Source organism: Equus asinus, chromosome 21 (assembly GCF_041296235.1).
Source record: "Equus asinus isolate D_3611 breed Donkey chromosome 21, EquAss-T2T_v2, whole genome shotgun sequence".
Lineage (NCBI taxonomy): Eukaryota > Metazoa > Chordata > Mammalia > Perissodactyla > Equidae > Equus > Equus asinus.
In genome coordinates this window covers 68,965,858-68,985,551 of record NC_091810.1, presented here as the reverse complement: position 1 = coordinate 68,985,551, position 19,694 = coordinate 68,965,858, and the positions used below count along the sequence as shown (strand labels likewise).

General features: G+C 41.0%; 1 protein-coding gene across 3 annotated transcripts; it reads left to right on the top strand.

The window, feature by feature from the left end:
* Positions 1-1,690: 1,690 nt before the first annotated feature.
* Positions 1,691-5,690, top strand: OXSM (3-oxoacyl-ACP synthase, mitochondrial). Of its 3 annotated transcripts, none has more exons than XM_014829850.3 (3): positions 1,691-1,818; positions 2,379-3,492; positions 5,194-5,690. In XM_014829850.3, the coding sequence occupies exons 2-3, from the start codon at positions 2,501-2,503 to the stop codon at positions 5,594-5,596; spliced, it is 1,395 nt and encodes a 464-aa protein (XP_014685336.3). In that variant the 5' UTR covers positions 1,691-1,818; positions 2,379-2,500; the 3' UTR covers positions 5,597-5,690. The 3 variants fall into 3 exon arrangements, with proteins under 3 accessions (XP_014685336.3, XP_014685335.3, XP_070348934.1); XM_014829849.3 differs by having other exon boundaries at positions 1,800-1,900; XM_070492833.1 differs by having other exon boundaries at positions 1,811-1,915.
* The last annotated feature ends 14,004 nt before the right edge of the window (positions 5,691-19,694 follow it).

The window sequence follows — 19,694 nt, the reverse complement described above, 5'->3', positions numbered from 1 at the left end:
AAAAGAAAAGCTAAAGTCAATCCAGAGATAGCAAGAAGATCAGTTTTGCTGGGTAGAAATTATTTGATAGAGAATAGGAGCTATAACTGGAAGGACAGTTTTGAATCGGATTAGAAAAAATTTAAGTAACCTAAGAAGTCTGAACAGGCGGCTACAGTAAGTTGAGCCCGTTTGCAGATTTTGGTGCAAGAAACATCATGGTATTGTAGCAAGGAATATGGTACTAAATCACATGCAGCTATTAGAATATCATAAAATTCCCCACCCCTTCCAAACCAAAGGAAAGGAGATAAGAGGTAGAAATAAAAATGAAATGACTTTTTGGTGGTTTTATTTTTCTACAAGATTTTAACTGATTTATCACTTCTTTTGTGACATTACAAAAGAAAAACAAAACGGCACATGAATTTGGCTTCAAAGAAAATGTAGGTCTTTTCATATTATTTAAAAATATTGTATAGCAATGAAAAGAGAGAGCAAGTTTGGGTACTTCTCACTTATCAAGTTTGTTATTTTATAACCACGTGTTTGATTTAATTCCTCTTAAAGCAACTATTGTCACTGAATGAAGGTCATGCTAAGAAGTGACTGAATATGCCTTGGATCAAGGATGACTCAAGGGCATACTGGGCTTCCCTGAAGACAGTTTTTCCAAACTCATTTAAATCTAGTGCTAACCAGAAAAAACTAAGCTTGACTCAAATTCTTCTCTAGAGCTGGCAAAGAACACAAAGCACTCTACCTGGAACCAATCTGATTAAAAGACATTGCTCAGAAAGAAACAAATATGTCTGGGAGGTTCAGACGCAGATTATATGGTCAATCCTTTATATGAGAAAAGAAAAAGGATGCACTGCACGTGAGCAACAGATGGTCAAGAGCTGGGCTAACATGAGCACTAGAGGGTCATCTAAATAAACCCACCTTGCTGATTTCTTACTTTTTTATACAGATTCACAGCCAGTTCTAAGCAAATAAAGTTGCTGAATTTTCCAGACCCTTAGAAATAAATGTCTCCATTCTTCTCAGACATTGGGTATGATATTTTAAGCACTGCCCCAGATCCAGCAACAATTTTTTAAAAGTAAAAATAACTTTATTACAAAAGCATTATTTATTGTAGAAAAGACAGTAAATAAAGCTAAGCAAAAATAAGGGGTGGGAACATCACCGTTATTGTACCTCCTTGCAGACCTTATCAAAAAACCTTTTTTTAAAAAAATATACTGTTTTGTAACTTGTATCTCCTAACAGTTTCAACATCTTTCCACATTAATCTTCACGTATAAAATTATTTTAAACGGTCACACAGCATTTAGATATACCACAAAATACACACCCATTTCCTGATGGGCATTTTGGTTAGTCCTACTTCACTGTTATAAGTAACTTTGGGATGTACAGTAATAACTTTTAGGCTGCCGTAATTTCCTTAATTCTTTCCCAGGATTCCAGTGGCACATGATGGTGTCCGTTCTCCCACAACAGAAGAATGTTTGGGCATTATCATTGCCAAAAAAAAAAAAAATCCCTTTTTGATGGGCAAAAATGCCCTCTCATCGCGTTATGTGCACGTTCTTGATTACCTTCGGGTCACTGCAATAGGGAAACAAGTTTCTCCAACAGCACCCGAAACCCCTGCTGCCTCTTACGGCCTGACCTCTGCCAAGGTGACGCGCACCACGGGCAACCGGCTGAAGCCGGCTCGGACGCAACGCGTGCGTGTGCGTGCGCATTGCAGAGTAGCGTGTGCGCGTGCGCAAGCGAGCATAGTCGTCCTGGACGGCGGCTGCGCAGCCGGTGCGAGGCTGGTTAAAGGTATACCGTGCTCTGTGCACTTCTTCTTCCGCCCCTCTGCCGCCTAATGGGGTCGGGATTGGATCGGGGAGACGGGACTCTGGTAACCTGAGGCCAGGTTTCTTTTCCTTTCGCCCTACTTTCTTCGCTTGTGTGTGGTGGTGCTTGAGAGGCGGTGCGGAAATTGGCCACACCCCCTTACTCCCCGTCCCTGACCTTCGTCTTTTCTGAAACCGTGGTTATTTCTACGCTTCGAAGATCAATAAAGGCCACTAACCCCATCTCAAAGAATAGGCCCTGAAATGTGTTTTGTGCCACTGACACTAGAAATACTATTTAGAATAAGACCTTGGTAATCCTGAAAAACGGTGCTTTCTGCAGCCCATATTGGGCTAGGAAAGCCTTTGTATTTTTCATTGTACAATTCTATTTTGGTAAATTGAATGAATCATTTCACCTCTTTGTCTTGGAATGTCTGAGGGTACTTACGGTTTAAAAAGGGAGTTAAGTCCAAACAGATGTTTTGATGATAAGTATAAATTAAAATGGTGTAACATTACTTTCCCTATGCTTATTAACAGCTGACACCAAGCACATGAAAGAACACCTCGCTATTCCTTAGAGCTTTAAGCTGTTTAAGCAACAGTGAGTACCTCCTGGCCGTGTTGTGATCTATTACAGGAATGTGTTTCTGATCGTCTGAATGTCAACCATGTTGTCAAACTGCTTGCAAAATTTCCTAAAAATTACCAACCCTCACCTTCTATATTCAAGATCATGCCAGCGATTAATAAGAAGTAAAAGGAGGTTTTTCGGAACTGTACCAACATCCAGATTGCGTAGGCGGGTTGTCATTACAGGCATTGGCTTGGTGACTCCTCTTGGTGTTGGAACTCAGCTAGTATGGGATCGTCTTATACGAGGAGAGAGTGGAATTGTTTCACTGGTTGGTGAAGAGTATAAGAGTATCCCTTGCAGTGTTGCTGCTTATGTGCCAAGAGGTTGTGACGAAGGTCAGTTCAATGAACAAAACTTTGTGTCCAAATCAGATGTCAAGTCCATGTCTTCTCCCACCATTATGGCCATTGGGGCTGCAGAGTTAGCCATGAAAGATTCCGGCTGGCACCCTCAGTCAGAAGCTGATCAAGTGGCTACTGGTGTTGCAATCGGCATGGGAATGATTCCTCTTGAAGTTGTTTCCGAAACTGCTTTGATGTTTCAGAGGAAAGGTTACAGTAAAGTCAGCCCATTCTTTGTCCCTAAGATTCTGGTCAATATGGCAGCAGGCCAGGTCAGCATTCGATATAAACTCAAGGGCCCCAATCATGCAGTATCTACAGCCTGTACCACAGGAGCTCATGCTGTGGGAGACTCTTTTAGATTTATAGCCCATGGGGATGCTGATGTGATGGTGGCCGGAGGTACAGATTCTTGCATTAGCCCTTTATCTCTTGCTGGGTTTTCCAGAGCCCGTGCTCTGAGCACAAACTCTGATCCTAAGTTGGCATGTCGACCGTTTCATCCAAAGAGAGACGGTTTTGTCATGGGAGAAGGTGCAGCTGTGCTGGTGCTGGAAGAACACGAACATGCTGTTCAAAGAGGGGCCCGGATCTATGCTGAAGTTTTGGGCTATGGACTCTCAGGTGATGCTGGTCACATAACCGCCCCCGATCCTGAAGGAGAAGGTGCCTTAAGGTAAAGACTGGTTGTTTCGTTCAAAATGTTTATTCAAACAAGACATTTTATTGGAGTCTCAAATTAGGGAAAACTGTAGTATCTGGCCCTGGTGTACGATATCTCTGTTGTTTTTCCATTTTAGACTAAACAAATTGTTTTTGAATTCTTTGCTTCAACAGGTTTGACATATTTGAAAGTATTTGAACATCTTTACAAAAACTGGATTTTAGTTAAGGACAGTAAAGTTGTGAAGAAAACCATATGTGTCTTTGCCAACTTTCCATACCTCCAATTGTGCTTAACAACTGTCAGAGTGCTCCCTCCTGTAATCCTCCTCTTTGGCCCTTCATCAGACTTAGACAGTAAAGTCAACCCTCTTTTCTGGATGTGTCTAGTCTCTGCTCCATTTCAGCAGGGTTCTGCTGTTATGAAATCAGCACTTCCCAACTTTTAATCGCCCAGAAATCTTATTAAAATTCATATTCTGACTCTGTGGGTGTAGGGTGGTCCTTGAGAGTCTGCATTTCTAACAAGCTCCCAGGACATGTTGATGCTGCTGGTCTGAGGACCACACTTTGAAAAGCAAATTGCTATTATTGTAGAAGAGATAGTGAGCTAAGTAAAAAAAAAAAAACAAAAAAAAACTCTGTTAATGTGTTAGCTAATAGTTTAGCCTGCTTAGATCGTATTATGTTTTAACCAGTTAAATTAACCAGGGGTTGGCAAATCTTTTCTGTAAAGGGACAAATAGTGAATATTTTCGGCTTTATGGGCCATAGGATCTTTGTCACTACTGCTCAACTCTGCCTTCTAGTGCGAAAGCAGCCATAAACAATACATAAACAAATGGCTGCGTTCTAATGAAACTATTTACAAAAACAGGCATCTGGCCAGGGCCGTAGTTTACCAACCCCTGAAGTACACTTTTGAATTTAGTGAGTAGTTGCTGTGCTAGAAATGTCAAGCATAGTAGCTAGCTAGATGAAGAAATAGTTATGTTTAGGTGAAACCTTTCAGTGCACTTCAAATTATACTCTGAGCTGCCTTTTAAGGAAATATATGCAGCCTAGAGATCAGTAACTAAAAAAGACATTGTTGACATCCATGAGATTTTTTAAAGGTTCTGCCAGAGAAATGTTTTATTTTTGCTTTTTTTTTTTTGGCTTGGATTTGTACTTCTTCATTTATTTAGAATTCTTACATCCTAAATAAACAGGATTTTGAAAGGTTATTTGAAGCACGGAAGTAATGGTTCAGACATTTTTAGATTATTGGGAAATATGCCAAGTTTTATATTTAAATGTGAAAGAAAAAATTAAAACATGGTTATAAAATTTTTCTCCACATTTTAAATCTCTACACACACATACACCCTACTGATAAAAAATTCCTCAAGGAAAAGTTATTTTAGGCTTGAATCAATGTGGTTTTTTCCCCTAAGGAAAAAAATCAACTCAGATAAATGGAAATATATTTTATTGGAGATTATAAAATCCATAGGCTTGTGTGTTTACCTCATGGTGATGAACCAGTCCATGATACCGGGTGTGACTCATTATTCCCGTGCAGATGGCACTCTAATTCACATGGTAATCCAAAAGGGGGTTGTTATTAAAGCAAAGAATTCTTTTCATCCAGTGTACTTGGATATTTCTTTCATATAAGCCATAGAAATTATGAATCCCACGTTCTGATAAGTTTCTTTTCTTATTTTATTAGATGTATGACTGCTGCTGTGAAAGATGCAAGTGTGCAACCTGAGGAGATATCCTATGTCAATGCACACGCTACCTCCACACCATTGGGAGATGCTGCTGAAAACAGAGCTATCAAGCATCTTTTCAAAGACCATGCACACGCCCTTGCAGTTTCCTCTACGAAGGGGGCCACGGGACACCTGCTGGGAGCTGCAGGGGCGCTTGAGGCAGCTTTTACTGCTCTGGCTTGTTATTATCGAAAACTGCCACCTACTTTAAACCTTGACTGTACTGAACCAGAATTTGATCTCAATTATGTTCCACTCAAGGCACAGGAATGGAAAACTCAGAAAAGATGTATTGGACTCACCAATTCCTTTGGTTTTGGTGGTACTAATGCAACACTTTGTATTGCTGGCATGTAGGACAAATTAGTGTAATCAAACATTTTTTTTAATGTTATAAACAAACTATATTAAGTGGAAAAATGTTATGTTTATATAAATGTATATTCTTATATATCAATATCCAGATATGCTTTATCTATGTCAGAGTTTGTCAGCCTTGGCACTGCTGATATTTTGGACAGGATAAGTCTTTTTTGGAGAAAGGGGACCTGTCCTATACATTGTAGGATGCTTAACGGCATCCTAGTCTCTACCCACTAAATTCAGATAGCACCCCTTTCTGCAGTTGTGACAACCAAAAATGTCTCTAGACATTGCCAGATGTTTCCTGGGGGACAAAATAGCCCCCATGTGAGAACCCACTGATCTGTTTTCCTAACACTCTAGGTCAAACAACTCTTTATGACATTTCGCCTGCTCCTGTCCCTTCCACAAACATTTGGTGAATAACTCCTGTGTGGTAGGCAGGTTTGCTGCCCTGTACAACTCTAGGCACACCATTCCCATACAATATGTAGAGAAGGAATACAAATATAACTGGAAGTTTGCATCATTGATCAACATTCATTGAAAAAGCAGTCATCCAGCAATGATCTATTTACCGCTTACCCAGCTAGCTCTCTTTTCTTCATTTTATTTATACTGAAATTCAGTAAATTAGTGGAATTTCCCTAAACTTCCAAGCCATCAGTTCTCTGAAGGAAGGACGTGAAATTGGTTTGGCACTTTATTCTTTTTGTATGTATGGTGACACTTAGTGGTTAATGGAGATAAAGGTCTTAGGAAGTAGAGCAGAACTTCTTGGTGACTCAAGCCACATCCCCTGGGCCCCCCTCTAAGATTATTGTGGCTGCGGTAGATAGGTTTTGTGTTTGCTTCCAACATCCCATCAGAAGTGCTTGTGGTGCCTCTACTTTTCCCCCTTGGGGCTTTCTGTAAAGCCAAGGGATTTTGTTCATCCCCATCAGCTGAAAGCGTTGGCGGGGGAGCGGGACAGGTTCCCAAGGGCAAAACTCAACCAGTGAAGGATGGGAGTTGATGGGCGAGCACCTCAGACTCCTTTCAGAGCGGTATCTCAGGTTCCCTTGGTTCCTCAGAGGGTTTCCAGTCAGAGGAAACTTCAGTGCTCACAGCTTTAACCAGCTCAATGAGACCCCCTTTACTGGCTTCTTTTCCTTCCCTGTCCTCCCTGCCTGATTTTTAATTCTGCTCCCAGGAACCACCTCCCAAACAAAGTACTCTCCTTTCTGGGAGACTCAAACTAAGACAGAAAGTTTGTGTTGTAATTGGGCTTTGTCTATCAAAAGTGAATAAGTAGATAAACGGATGTGTGTATTTCTGCAATAGTGAGTAGTGTTCCCTACATTTTAATAGGTTGAATATATTGCCTGCAAACTGACCTTGACTATAGCACTTTACCCCCTATATGCCTAGGACTCCTGCCGTGTTCTTTCAGCTATAGCCGGTTTTAATTCTCGTTGGCACACGTTGATTTGTTGAATTGAAATTGGCTGGGTGTAACTGTGGACCTGGTTTTGTACTGGCCACCAATGATAAAGTGACGGCTCAGGGAAGGTTTCCTTAAAGAAGCTGAGGCCATAAGAGTGAATACTTCTCAGCCAGGTTAAGGGGGGAAAAGGGAAGCAAGGAAGAGTATTTTAGCCAGGAGGAATAGTGTGAACAGGTTAGAAAAACTAGAACGTTTGTACTAAACATAAATACACATAGCCTGAGATGGGGGTGGAGGTGGGGCAGGTAGGAGATAAAGCCAGAAAATCTGGTGGAAGTCAGGTGACAAAGAACTGTGTAAGTTTTGTTAAGGCAGTGAGAGTAATGGGAAGCCATTTAAGGTTTGGGGTGTTATGATGGTTTTGTAATGGGTCAACTTGTCTAGGCTGAACTACATTTCCCAGAATTCTCTTACTGTATGTTTTTGGTTAGGCCTGGCAGTAAGAAATTCTTGTGGGAGATTTGGAGGGTGGAAGTGAAGCAGCAGCCATTCTGTAGCTCATGCATGTGGCTTTGCGGGACCACCGCCTCAACGTGAGGCAGTGGCTGAGCCTGCAAGTGCTTCATCTTCCCCTGCCTCTTCTTTCAGTTTCCCTGACTCCTGGGCCAGGTATGTGTTTAGTTCCGTGATAATGAAGGGCCCCAGCTTCTGCCCCCCACTAGCTAGGTCAGGGCCAATAAGAACTGACAGGTTTCAGTCCATTCTTGTAGTTGTGGGTTCCAGTTTGTTATTGGAACTTTACATCCATCTTCAGTTCCTAAGTATCTGCCCTATGGACTTCAAAATCCAGCATCAGAAGATAATAGCTTGACATAACAGCCTTACAGAGCCCGTTTAACCAGTTCTCATGATAGTCTAAGAGCAAATCCCTAGAACAAGTACCCACATCTGTATCTATCTATCTGTCTTGGTGGTTCTGTTTCTCTGATGGAACCCACACTGATACATGTGAAGAAGAATGGGAGTTATTGGGAGTAACAGAATCACATTTTCTTTTGAAACATCACTGGCTGCAGAGTCAAGAACAGATTGAAGGGACCCTTGATTCCTATAAGGGAATCTAGTGTGAAGGGTATTGCAAAATCCAGGTAAGAAAAGATGGTGGCCTGGGTGAAGCAGGGTATTTTGACCCAGGGTTCTTCCAAAGTTGAAAATCATGTTTTTGTTTTGTTTTCTTTTAAATCAACTTTACCAAGGCATAATTTCTATACAATGAAATGCACCCATTTTAAGTGTACAGTCAAATGGGCTTTGAAAAAGTTATACATACCCTCGTGAAACCACTACCTCAATCAAAGTGTAGAACATTTCCATCACCGTGGGAATTCCCTCATGCCCTTTGCAGTCAATTTCCCCAGCCCCAAATAATCATTGAAGAGCTTTCTGTCACTACGGATAGGATTTGACTTTTCTAGAATTTTATATAAATGGAGTCATACAGAATATACTCTTTGGTGTCTGGCTTCTTTCACTCAATGTTTTTGAGATTTGTCCATATTATTGACTGTCTCAGTAATTCATTCCTCTTTTATTGTCAATTTTTAAAGATTCTTTAATCAGAATAGATAACCTTGTCATTTACTCTTTCCCTAATCCCTACTCTTCTTATTTTATAACATTTTACTTTGTCTCACTATTATTTTTTAAATGAGTATGTACTGCCTTTTGAACAGCAGACAAGGATGTAAAAAATTTACTAGAACTGTGACAGCTTCTAAAGCGAGGAATCCTTCCTCTGAAAATCACAAATGTACAAGGATACATTTGTTCAAAGGATATATAGTATATTGGTGGGTATATATATGGATATATGTGTCTGTTTGTATATGTGTGGATCTTTATATCTATCTTCCTCTATTTTGTATGTGAGTTGCCACCACAGCATAGCCACTGATGAGTGGTGTAGGGCCACACCCAGGAACTGAACCCAGGCTGCTGAAGTAAAGCGTGCCAAACTTAACCACTAGGCCATGGGGCTGGCCCCATTTGTGAGTATGCTTATTTTCATAGCAATATAGTTATTTGTGTAAGTTTAATATGAGTATGTTCTCCTTGTAACAAAAACAAACCAGCAGCCAGTAGGCTGAACTCAGAGGGTTTGGCTGGTGATCACTCTTGACCCCTGACCATTAACCTTTTGCACTGAGAGTTGGGCTGTTCTGAAGGGATTAACCCTATGAGTCATACAATGGGAAGTCTGAGGGGTGGGTGATCATGAATAAGCCCTTGTGGGGTTAGGATATGTGGAAGGACCTTTGGGTTTGCCCACAAGAGCCTGAGGCAGTCCTCACTGTCTTTTAGTCCTGGCTCATAGGGTACTGACACCTCCTGGCTTGAGTACGAGCTCTCGAAACTGACCCTTCATTAGATACAGCAGATTAGATGCATAGGAAGAGCAGTCACTGTAGCACCCAGGTGGGATGGTGTATTACCAAGGATGCTGGATTGCCCTTGAAATCCCTTGAAATACAGTGACGTGGTTAATGCAGTAGTAATAGCATGTCTTGTATGTTCTAAACAGCCCCCAAAGCCCCTGCCAAAGGAATCTGGGCCATCCACCGGAGTTCCCAACTGGTGAGGGATTGGCAAGTTGATTATACTGGCCCCTCTCTCCTAGTAAGAGTTTTAAATATACCTTGGTTTGTATGGACACTGTGTCTGGCCTAATCTAAGCTTTTTCCTGTCACCGTGCAAACCAAGCTTCGTTAAGGGATTAGAGAAGCTGAGTACCATATGGGTACCTGCATCGAATAGTGATTGGGAGTCACATTTCAAAGGTCATGATGTGCAAGACTAGGCAAAGAACATGATGTTGAATGGAGGTTCCATCTCCCCTAAATGCGAAAGTGGCTGATTAAATTACAAACAGGTAAAACCACCTTGGCCAGGTGTACTAAGGGACTATCGTAGGCTTTTGGACATTCAAATGATCAGCCAGTAATGCCTCTTGCCCCATAAGCCATATTGGGGACCCCTGCCAAGACACCCAACATCGTAAAGTTATGGAAATCATGGGAGACAGCCATTGCCCCAACTCTCACCATGGATCGATATGCTATGCTGCTGAGAACACCAAGCCCTATCCCACCCGGGAAAGGCATGTATCTGCTGGAATTTGCAGTGGGACGACCCACTGTGCTGGGTGAGCAACTTTGTACTCTTGGGTGAGGGGGAACTACTCAATCTCTACTGGGATCCCATTGTCCTGCTACACTAGCTGGACCTGTTGAAACATACTGTACCTGGAATGGAACACTTACCATTGAAAGAGAAGAAGATGGGAGTCCTGGTCTGGCATATTCTGTCCCAAGTCCATCTCCTCACTCCTGACAGTGCTGCCTACCCCTGCCAAAATGTATGGTATATATAACCAGATCAAGTTTCTAAAGCTGCCAACCTCCCTCTCCTCAAGGCCAGATGTGTTTTCCAATGGTACAATCATTTGGCAACCATCTTTATTCCCTCTATTGGCCTGGAGGACGTTATGGCTCATGTAGAATCCCTTACTAAATTCACCCAACAAGGTTTAAAATGTTAGCCAACACAGCCTGTCTTTACTGAACACTGAAATGTCTCTAATAAGTAAAGCAGTCCTCCAAAACAGGATGGCCTTGGACATTATTATTGCCTAGCAAGGAGGCACCTGTGCATGATCCAAATGGGATGTTGTGAGTTCCGACCTGATGAGTCTGCTAATATATCATCTTTATTAAATCAAACAGGGACACAAGTGAGTACCCTAAGTCATCTGGCCCCTAGCTTGGGGGACTTAATAAATCAGTGGTTTGGATCATGGGGCTCTAGGTAGAAAAAGTTGTTTCTTATTTTGGGAATCATTATCTTAGTCTGTTTTCTCTTGCATGTGCCTATATTGTTGCTGTGGCATCTGCCTCCAGTGCAGCCAGACAGCCACCAAACGAGCCATCTCCGTGCTAATGAAACCCTTCACTGACCGCTCAGGGCACACTATGGAATATGATAGTGTGCAAGATTGTAAAAGCCAGGCAGGAGGGGTAGAGTATTGGAGGAGGTCTTCAAGAGGACATGACTGCCAGTTGACCCCAGAGCCGGACCTGGACAATCGGAGGCTCCTCACCTTTCTCATGCCCTTGGAATGTACGCTTTGCCCACCATTCCCACATTGGGAGCTGTTTTCAAGGATGTAGCCTTGAAAATAATGTGTTGTTGAGACCACCTGGACTGAATACGTGACTGAACCCAGTTAAGGCCTCTATGCAAACTTTTTAAGATTCTGGCAGACGGGTGAGGAGATCTACTCATCCGGCAGCTGCCTAAGACCAGCCTCGTATGTAAGTTCCCTTGCTTATCAAATCTGCCACCTACTAAGCTGGAGTGGTCTGCTTCTTTCTTTGGTCTCTTCTTGCCCTCATGGATGGGAGCCAGTTTGAGATTTCACCTCGGAAGCTCCTTAGTTTGCAAGCCAATACTCAGATGCTGTGTTGTAAGGGATTCCATGTCTGTGGATCATGTATTCCCTAAGCCTGCAGATGATGCTGCCTGAGGCTCTACGGGCAGGAGAGGCAAACCCACACCTGAAATAGGTATCTATACGTGTGAGGATGATTCACAGGTACTTCTTTTTGAGCTAGGTTAGACATTCAGAGGCAGCAGTAGCTAGATCCATCTTGGTAAGTGGGAGAACATAATGTTGGGCCCATATGTAGCCTCCATTTCTGCCATTGTGACTACTTCATTTATGAGCCTTTTGTGCAGGTTCTGGGTTGGCTAATGGCAGAGTCATTTTGTCTACTTTGTCGTTCAGTCCCTCCACCGTGGTGGATGTTTTCTGGGTATAAATGTGTGATACAGAAATTTTTACTCTTCATGAAGTGTCTGTATGTTCATCTACGTGCCTCTACTCCAGATATTATCTCTGACCTTCCAGTCTTTTCCTTTCCAAAACCCTCACTAAAGGCCAGACCTTTGGCCACTGTCCAGGAATCTCACTTCTTGGGCTACTTCTTCTGTACAAAGTAGATGAACAGATATATTGTTTGCAGTGCTGCCTGTTGGGAAGATTTTTACTCATCAGTGTCTTTCAAGTCTACTCTTTGTTCAGATAAACTGAAGCATATTAAAAATTTTAAGAGTTTATTTGAACATTTATTGATTCAGATTGGCCAGTGCCATACTGGAAGTGGTTAGGAGCACTCTACTGACAGGCGTTCAGGGATAGACTTTTGTAGAGAAAGGGCAGAAACCAAGCAAGAAATGATTGACTGGCTATGGCTTAAAACCTAGTTGGCTGTTTGTGATTAGTTGTCCTTAGGTTTTGATTTAATAACCTTGAGGTATTTACAGGCTTAGATTTTGTTTTGCTTATGTAGGCCACCATGACATTGGAGCCACTTCAGTCTAATAGCCTCCTTGTTTAATTAATTTAGCACCCTGAGTATGGCTTTACTGCAGCTGTCATTCATTTTCAACTTGAACTAGTACAAGAAATATTTAGGAGACAGAATCAGCTGGATCTGGTAAACGATTCCCTCCACTTTCTCCCCACATTCTTTGCTTCTCTCTTAATCTTCCCTATTCTCTGTCCCCTCCTAGAATATAAATTCCACCAGAGCAGGGATTTTTGCAGCTTATTTCACTGCTATAGTTCCTGGTGCCTAGAGTAGTACCTGGCCCAAAGTAGGTCCTCAATTTTTTGAATGAGCAAAGGTGTGAATCTCAGAAAATTGCTCCACCGACCACCTGGCAGCTCAGACCACAAGACTAGTAAGCCTCATTCTTGATTTCTCCCCTTTTCCCTTTTCCACACCCAATCCTTCAGCAATTCCAGCTGATTATATATCCAAAATATGCCCTGAGTAGTCACTGCTCTTCACCTCCACCTCTATTGTCATGTCTCCCCTGAACGGCTACAAAAGCCAAGTTTTTGGTCTTCTTGCTTCCACTCTCCAATGTTTCCCAAACACCGGGAAGCATTGTCTTAGCTGCCAAGTTGATCTTTTTATGAAATGAATCAGATCATGTCATGTCTCTGCTGAATAGCTTCCAATGGCTTCACATTTGGCATAGGATGGAATTCAAACACCTTACCAAAGCCTGTGAGTCCCTACATGGTCTGGTCCTAACTGTCCATCTCCAGTCTCACCTCATATCACTCGCATTCAAGCCCTTCTGGTGTTCTTTCTCTTCCTCAGATACACTAGGCTTACTACTGCCTTTGTCTTTGCTTTTCTCTTGTCCTGAAGCACTAATTTTTGTTAATGTGCAACTTGGTTTCCTCTTGTTGTTAAAGCTTCAGCACAAATGCCTCTTCTTGGGAGAGGCCCTCCCTAGCCACCCCATTAAGGTAGCACCTCTCTTCCTTACTAAACCCTCTCTACTCCAGAGCCCTGTTTTGTTTCTTTGTATCTCTTATCACTATCAGAAATGATTTCCTTTTAAAAATATATTTTCTAGGCTTCTTTAAATCCCTCTGTTAGAATATCAGCTTTATAGGAAGAGAAATATTATTGACCTTGAGAATTAAAATCATATCCCAGAATCCTGACATGGATGTATGCACATGTACACACACCAACAGAACAATTTTAGTCCAAACAGTGACTGAGAATATCTCTGTTTCAGGAAGACAGCAAGGAAGACCAGCTCATCCATGGTCTTAGAAAACCAAGAGACTTGTCACTACTGTCAAGAGTGAGTACTGGGGATGAACCTCATAGCCAATAATTAGTGGAGGCTGTAATGCTTTTTCTCTGTCTAGTTACTTGAGACAGCTGTGATCTTTGAGACCAAGGAGGAAGGGTCATGGTTATCTTGGTAGTTTCTTTAGAACTGCTTGTAAGCAATGTATCTTGAATTATAATAGACTAAATATGTTGTCTTTAACAAGAATGCCTTTTACTCAGGGTTCAGCCAATTTTCTCTATAAAGGGCTGGATAGTAAATGTTTTTGGCTTTGTGGGCCATATGGTCTCAGCTGCAACTTCTCAACTCTGCCCTCGTAGTGCAAAGGCAGCCATAGACAATACACAAACAGATGGGCATGGCAGGATTTGGCTGGGGGTGCGGGGAGCAGATTTGGCCAATGGGCTGTAGTTCGCAACTCCTGCTCTAACTCTTCAGGGAAGCACGTTCTCTGGAATGTTTAGCTGGCTAATTTTTATGTGCCAGTGGAGTATCCAGAAATTTTGCAGTATAAGATTAGAAAGCTGGATTTCAGTACTGGAATAATAACAATACTTATAATAACAACAACTGATGTTTATGTAGTGCTTATATGTCAGGGATTGTTTCAAGTACCTTTCTTAATATCTTCTCATTTAATCTTTACAACAACTATGTAATTTGGGTAATATTGATATCCTCATTTTATGGATAAGAAATCTGAAATTTGGTGAAGTTAAGAAGCTGGTCCAAAGTCACACAGTCAAAAAGTGGCAGAGCAGGGACTTAAGAGTGTCTTCTGACTACAAAGAGTAGGCTCATAACCCCATTAATATACAGTAGTCCTGCCTTATCTGCAGTTTCGCTTTCCATGGTTTCAGTTACCCACAGTAAACCATGGTCTGAAAGTATTAAATGGAAAATTCCAGAAATAAACATTTTATAAGTTTTAAATTGCACACCATTCTCAGTAGTGTGATGGATTCTCGTGTGGTCCTGCCCAGGCCGTGATTCATCCCTTTGTCTGAATATGCTACCCACCGGTTAGTCACTTAGTAAGCCCTCTTGATTATCAGATTGGCTGTCATGGGATTACAGTACTTGTGTTCAATTAGCTATCAACATTGTCTGCTCCTGAAATCCAAACATTGACATTGTCATAGCTTGATGATCCTCCTACTGACCTGTCATCAGATCAACAGTAACTTAACTTTATGTCACAATGCCAACATCATTCACCTCTCTTCATCTCGTCATGTAGGCATTGTATCATCTCTCATCATCACAAGAAGGGTGAGTGCAGTACAATAGGATATTTTGAGAGAGAGAGAGACCACATTCACATAACTTTTATGACAGTATATTGTTCTAATTGTTCTATTTTATTATCATTGTCGTTAATCCCTTACTATGCCTAATTTATAAATTAAACTTTATCATAGGTCTGTATGTATAGGAAAAAACATAGCATATATAAGATTCAGTACCATCTGCAGTTTTAGGCATCCCCTGGGGGTCTTGGAACATATCCCCGACGGATAAGAGGGGACTACTGTACCACCTGCCCATCGAGCGAGGGATGAGGCTCCCTACCGAGGGAGATCTTATGGGGAGGGGCAGAGCTTACTCTTTTGGACACTGTTATGAGTTGGGAGAAGGAATGATGTGAAGTTTATTGAACATCTCCTTTTGTTTCTTTGGGAGAAAACTCTTGGTTACAAACATGTGACCTGTTTTGTTTTTGCAGGCAATGACACATTAAATTAGAATGTATAAAATCTGAGAGCCTTGGGGCCGGCCCAGTGCCCGAGTGGTTAAGTTCATGCACTCCGCTTTAGCAGCCCAGGGTTTTGCTGGTTCGGATCCTGGGCGCAGACATGGCACCACTCCTCAGGCCATGCTGAGGCAGCATCCCACATAGCACAGCCAGAGACACTCACAACTAGAATATACAACTATGTACCTGAGGGGCTTTGGGGAGAAGAAGAAGAAGAAGAAGAAGAAAAAAGAAGATTGGCAACAGATGTTAGCTCAGGTGCCAATCTTAAAAAAGAAAAAAAAAAAATCTGAAAGCCAAACCCTAATTTGAAAACCAAAACAATCCTTCTCTAAGTATTGTATTATTTCCAAGTTTAATATATGTGCATCTTTATTTATAATAAAAAAAATTCATTGGAGCATCTTAAGCGAAGGATTTATTAATTTATAGGTAAAAACACTGATGGTATATTTTCCACACACCATCAGATGGTATGTGATATGTGCTCATTTTTAAAAATTAAAGCAGTACGGAAGAATAAAAGTCACCACATTCTCCACACCCCTCACCACTAGCTAATAACATTTTATAACTTCAAAGCAACTGAAATATGTGTTGCCATTTTGGTCTGGCCTAACTTCAGAAAACAGCACATGAAAATTTCCTTTATCTTTTCACTGCTTGATTCCACCCCAGCCAAGCTCTGTTAAAGATAGCCTGGTGAATGTCACCTGGAGATCTCCGTGCTTTCCAGAGTGATGTGGTGGGAAAAGTGGGAGATTTGGACTCAATAGTTCTAGATTTAAATCACCGTCACTGGGCCTCAGTTTTCTTCTCTGAAAATGGAGTCAATAATACTACTGTATAACAATGGTTTTGAACCTCAAATAAGGTTGATCGATACACTAAGTGTAGGCACTGGCCTGGGGGTGCATCGGTTAAGTGCGCACGTTCTGCTTTGGTGGCCCGGGGTTCACCGGTTCGGATCCTGGATGCGGACATGGCACCCCTTGACAAGCCATGCTGTAGCGGGCATCCCATTTATAAAGTAGAGGAAGATGGGCACAGATGTTAGCTCAGGGCCAGTCTTCCTCAGCAAAAGGAGGAGGATTGGCAGCGGATATTAGCTCAGGGCTAATCTTCTTCTTCAAAAAAAATACACTAAGTGTAATCCTCTGTACAAAGAGTGGCTATTATGTTAAGTGGTGTGTGTGGTCTTTTCCATATAAATGAATTCTCTAGGAGCTTGGTTGCTAAGTCCAGAAAATTTGATTGGTTTTGGATTTTATTATTATTTTCATATTTGTATATGTATTTCTTCTTCTTCTTATGTCATCCTTGTGACCTATTATTACATGGAGAAAAGCTTTGTCAAGGTGAAAAGCACCATATCTAGACTTTAGGAATTTCCCCTAAAATAAGCGGTGTGAGGCATAGAAAGGTTAACAAAGAAGCTTATGAAATTCCTCCTGAAGAGCTGAAAAGTTAGAAAGCTACCTCTCTCACTGGCTCAGGCCCACCCCTTCCTAGCAGCAGGTGGGGGGATTAGATGACCTCTCAAGGTCTGAGTCGCCTGTGGTTTTGTTTTTTGATGTCTATTTAAAGATTATGCTAATACTGCTGATGTGAAATCCTTTGTACACAGTGATGGTTGAAAATACTGGCTCCTGACCTGAATCTGTGCCTGCCTGGTTAAAATTGTATACTTCAGATTAACAGGACTCAAATGCTCATGTTTTATACAAACCATTGGGTCTTTTTTCTCCTCAAGAAGATTTTTTTGTTGTTGCATTTTGGACTGAAGCAAGTGGGAGAAGATTGATAAAAAATGCATTCAGATACAGGAGGATTTAGATTGTATTTTAATAACTAAGCTTAGTTATCATATTGCAGTTCAGAAAGATGAATGAATAATAATGTAGAATGCAAAGATCCAGGAGGTAATCCCCCCAGACAAGACGTTACTGGAGCAGCATATTAACTAGAAAAAAGTCATTGTTAGCAGAGAACAGAGACAGAATTCTCCAGATTCATAAGCATCTTGTATCTAACGAATAGCTTATATAGCACTTTAGGAGAATGGGCTCTGGAGCCGGCCTGCCTGGGTTCGCATACTGCTTCTGACCTCTTGTGAGGTCTGTGGTCTTGGTGATTTATTTAACCTCTCTGTACCTCATGTTCCTCATCTATAAAATGAGGATAATAGTAGTAGTATCTCTTGGGGCTGTTGCGAAGATTTAAAAAGTTAATACACATTAAGTGGTTAGCATGGTACCTGGAATATAATATGTCAGTAATAGCAAGTAATTCAAAATCTTAAGTATTATTGCATTTTGTTTTGCATCTTTACTTTTTCTGATGAAAAATTGCAAACATATTCAAAAATAGAGAAGTATAATAAAACCCTATTATCCATTCATGGGCAATCTTGTTTTACCTAAATGCTCATTCACTTCCCCTACTCCTACTTGATTATTTTGAAACAGATCTCAGACAGCATATTATTTCATTTATAAATATCCCAGTATGTATCTCTAAAATAGAGGTAGCAAATTACAGCCCAATGTCTGTTTTACAAATAAAGTTTTATCGGAAAACAGTGAAGGGGTCCAGAATGTGCCACTGTGGCATAAACATTATTTTGAGCTGAAGGCATTTGAGAATAGCCTTTTTATCTGAATTCCAAAAAGAACTCAGTTGTCATAAATCTCCTCTCCAGTAATTTCACAACTAGGGAAGACTGACTCTTACACAGAGATGAGAATTTGGCACCGCCTCTAAACAGACATTGTCACAAAACTGTTATATCTGTCATCTATTCTCCTAAGCGTCCATTTATTTTTCCTAAAAGTAATTTGTTTTCCCATAAGTGCCCTTTTCTTCCTCCTCTTCACCTACTAAGATGGTATGTAAGTCTCTAATTCTAACCACCTCCTGGAGTCATGTTTTTCCGGGAACTCTCGTATATGTACCTGAATATAAATCTGTCTTTTCTCCTTCTAATCTGTTTTTGTTTTTTTATTTGAAGCTTTGGTGCATGGTTGTGTATCCTAGTTTGTTAGTTTTAGTTCTGTATGTGAACCGCCGCCACAGTATGACAACTGACAGATGGGTGGTCCAGTTCCATAGCTGGGAAATGAACCCAGGCCACCGTGATGAGAGCACCAAATCTTAACCACCAGACCACCAGGGATGGCCGTCTAATCTGTTTTTTAATCCGTTTAATTCACAGGCCGCCTACAACTGAATCTAAGAGGGTAGAGGAAAAGTTTTTCTTCCTCAACAACAGCTATGCCCATTCATTTACTTATTGTGTACGGCTGCTTTTGTGCTGCAATGGTGGAATTGAGTAGTTTTGACAGACTGTATGGTGCACAAGCTTAAAATGTTCACTATCTGTCCATTTAGAGAAAATCTTTGCCAACTCTTGCTCTAAAAGACAAAGAGACTCTTGTTCTCTTTTATTTATTTATTTAAAAAATTTGTTTATTTATTTTAACAGGAGAAAAATCAAACAAAGTTTAATAGCATGTATACGTGAGAGAAACCCAGGAAAACTAGCTCCTCTTTCTCTTTTAAAAACATAACCACAATCCTTTTTCACACCTAAAAACATTAACAGTAATGTGTTAATATCATCAGATATCCAATAGGTGTTCAAATTTTCCCAAATGTCTCATACATTTTAAAGATATGGGTTTATTAAAAACAGGATCCAAATGAGGTCAACACATTTGGAAGGTGTAGCTGTGAAGTTGTTTTCAATCTAAAGAAGTCAGTCTTCTTGTCTCACTTTTCCCCTTGCAATTTGTCTGTTAAAGAAACAGGTAATTTGTCCTATAGAATTTTCCACATCTGTATTTTGCTGGTTGCAAGTCTATGGTGTCATTTAACATGTTCCTCTATCCTCTGTATTGCCTAGAAATTGGTGGTTAGAACTGGAGACTTGAGTTGATCCGATTTCACAAGAACAGACAGTGCTCAAGGGTAGTATATACCTTCATGAGGCAGCACATAATGGCTATCTTTTTGTGATGTTAGCAGACAGACCAAGTTTTATAAATTGCTAATTCTGAATAAAAATCAGCAGTGGAGGTGATGCTTCTTTGAACAGAGGAAGGTCCACTCACTACAATATTGTGAAATTATTGAAATTTATCTTTACTGATCGGGCATCCTGGCAGCTATAAACAGGTGGAGGTTAGCAG

Coding starts and splice junctions, on each gene's coding strand:
- OXSM (XM_014829850.3), top strand. CDS start 2,501: ATGTCAACCATGTTGTCAAACTGCTTGCAAAATTTCCTAAAAATTACC. Junction 3,493..5,193: donor GAAGGAGAAGGTGCCTTAAG/GTAAAGACTGGT, acceptor TTATTTTATTAG/ATGTATGACTGCTGCTGTGA.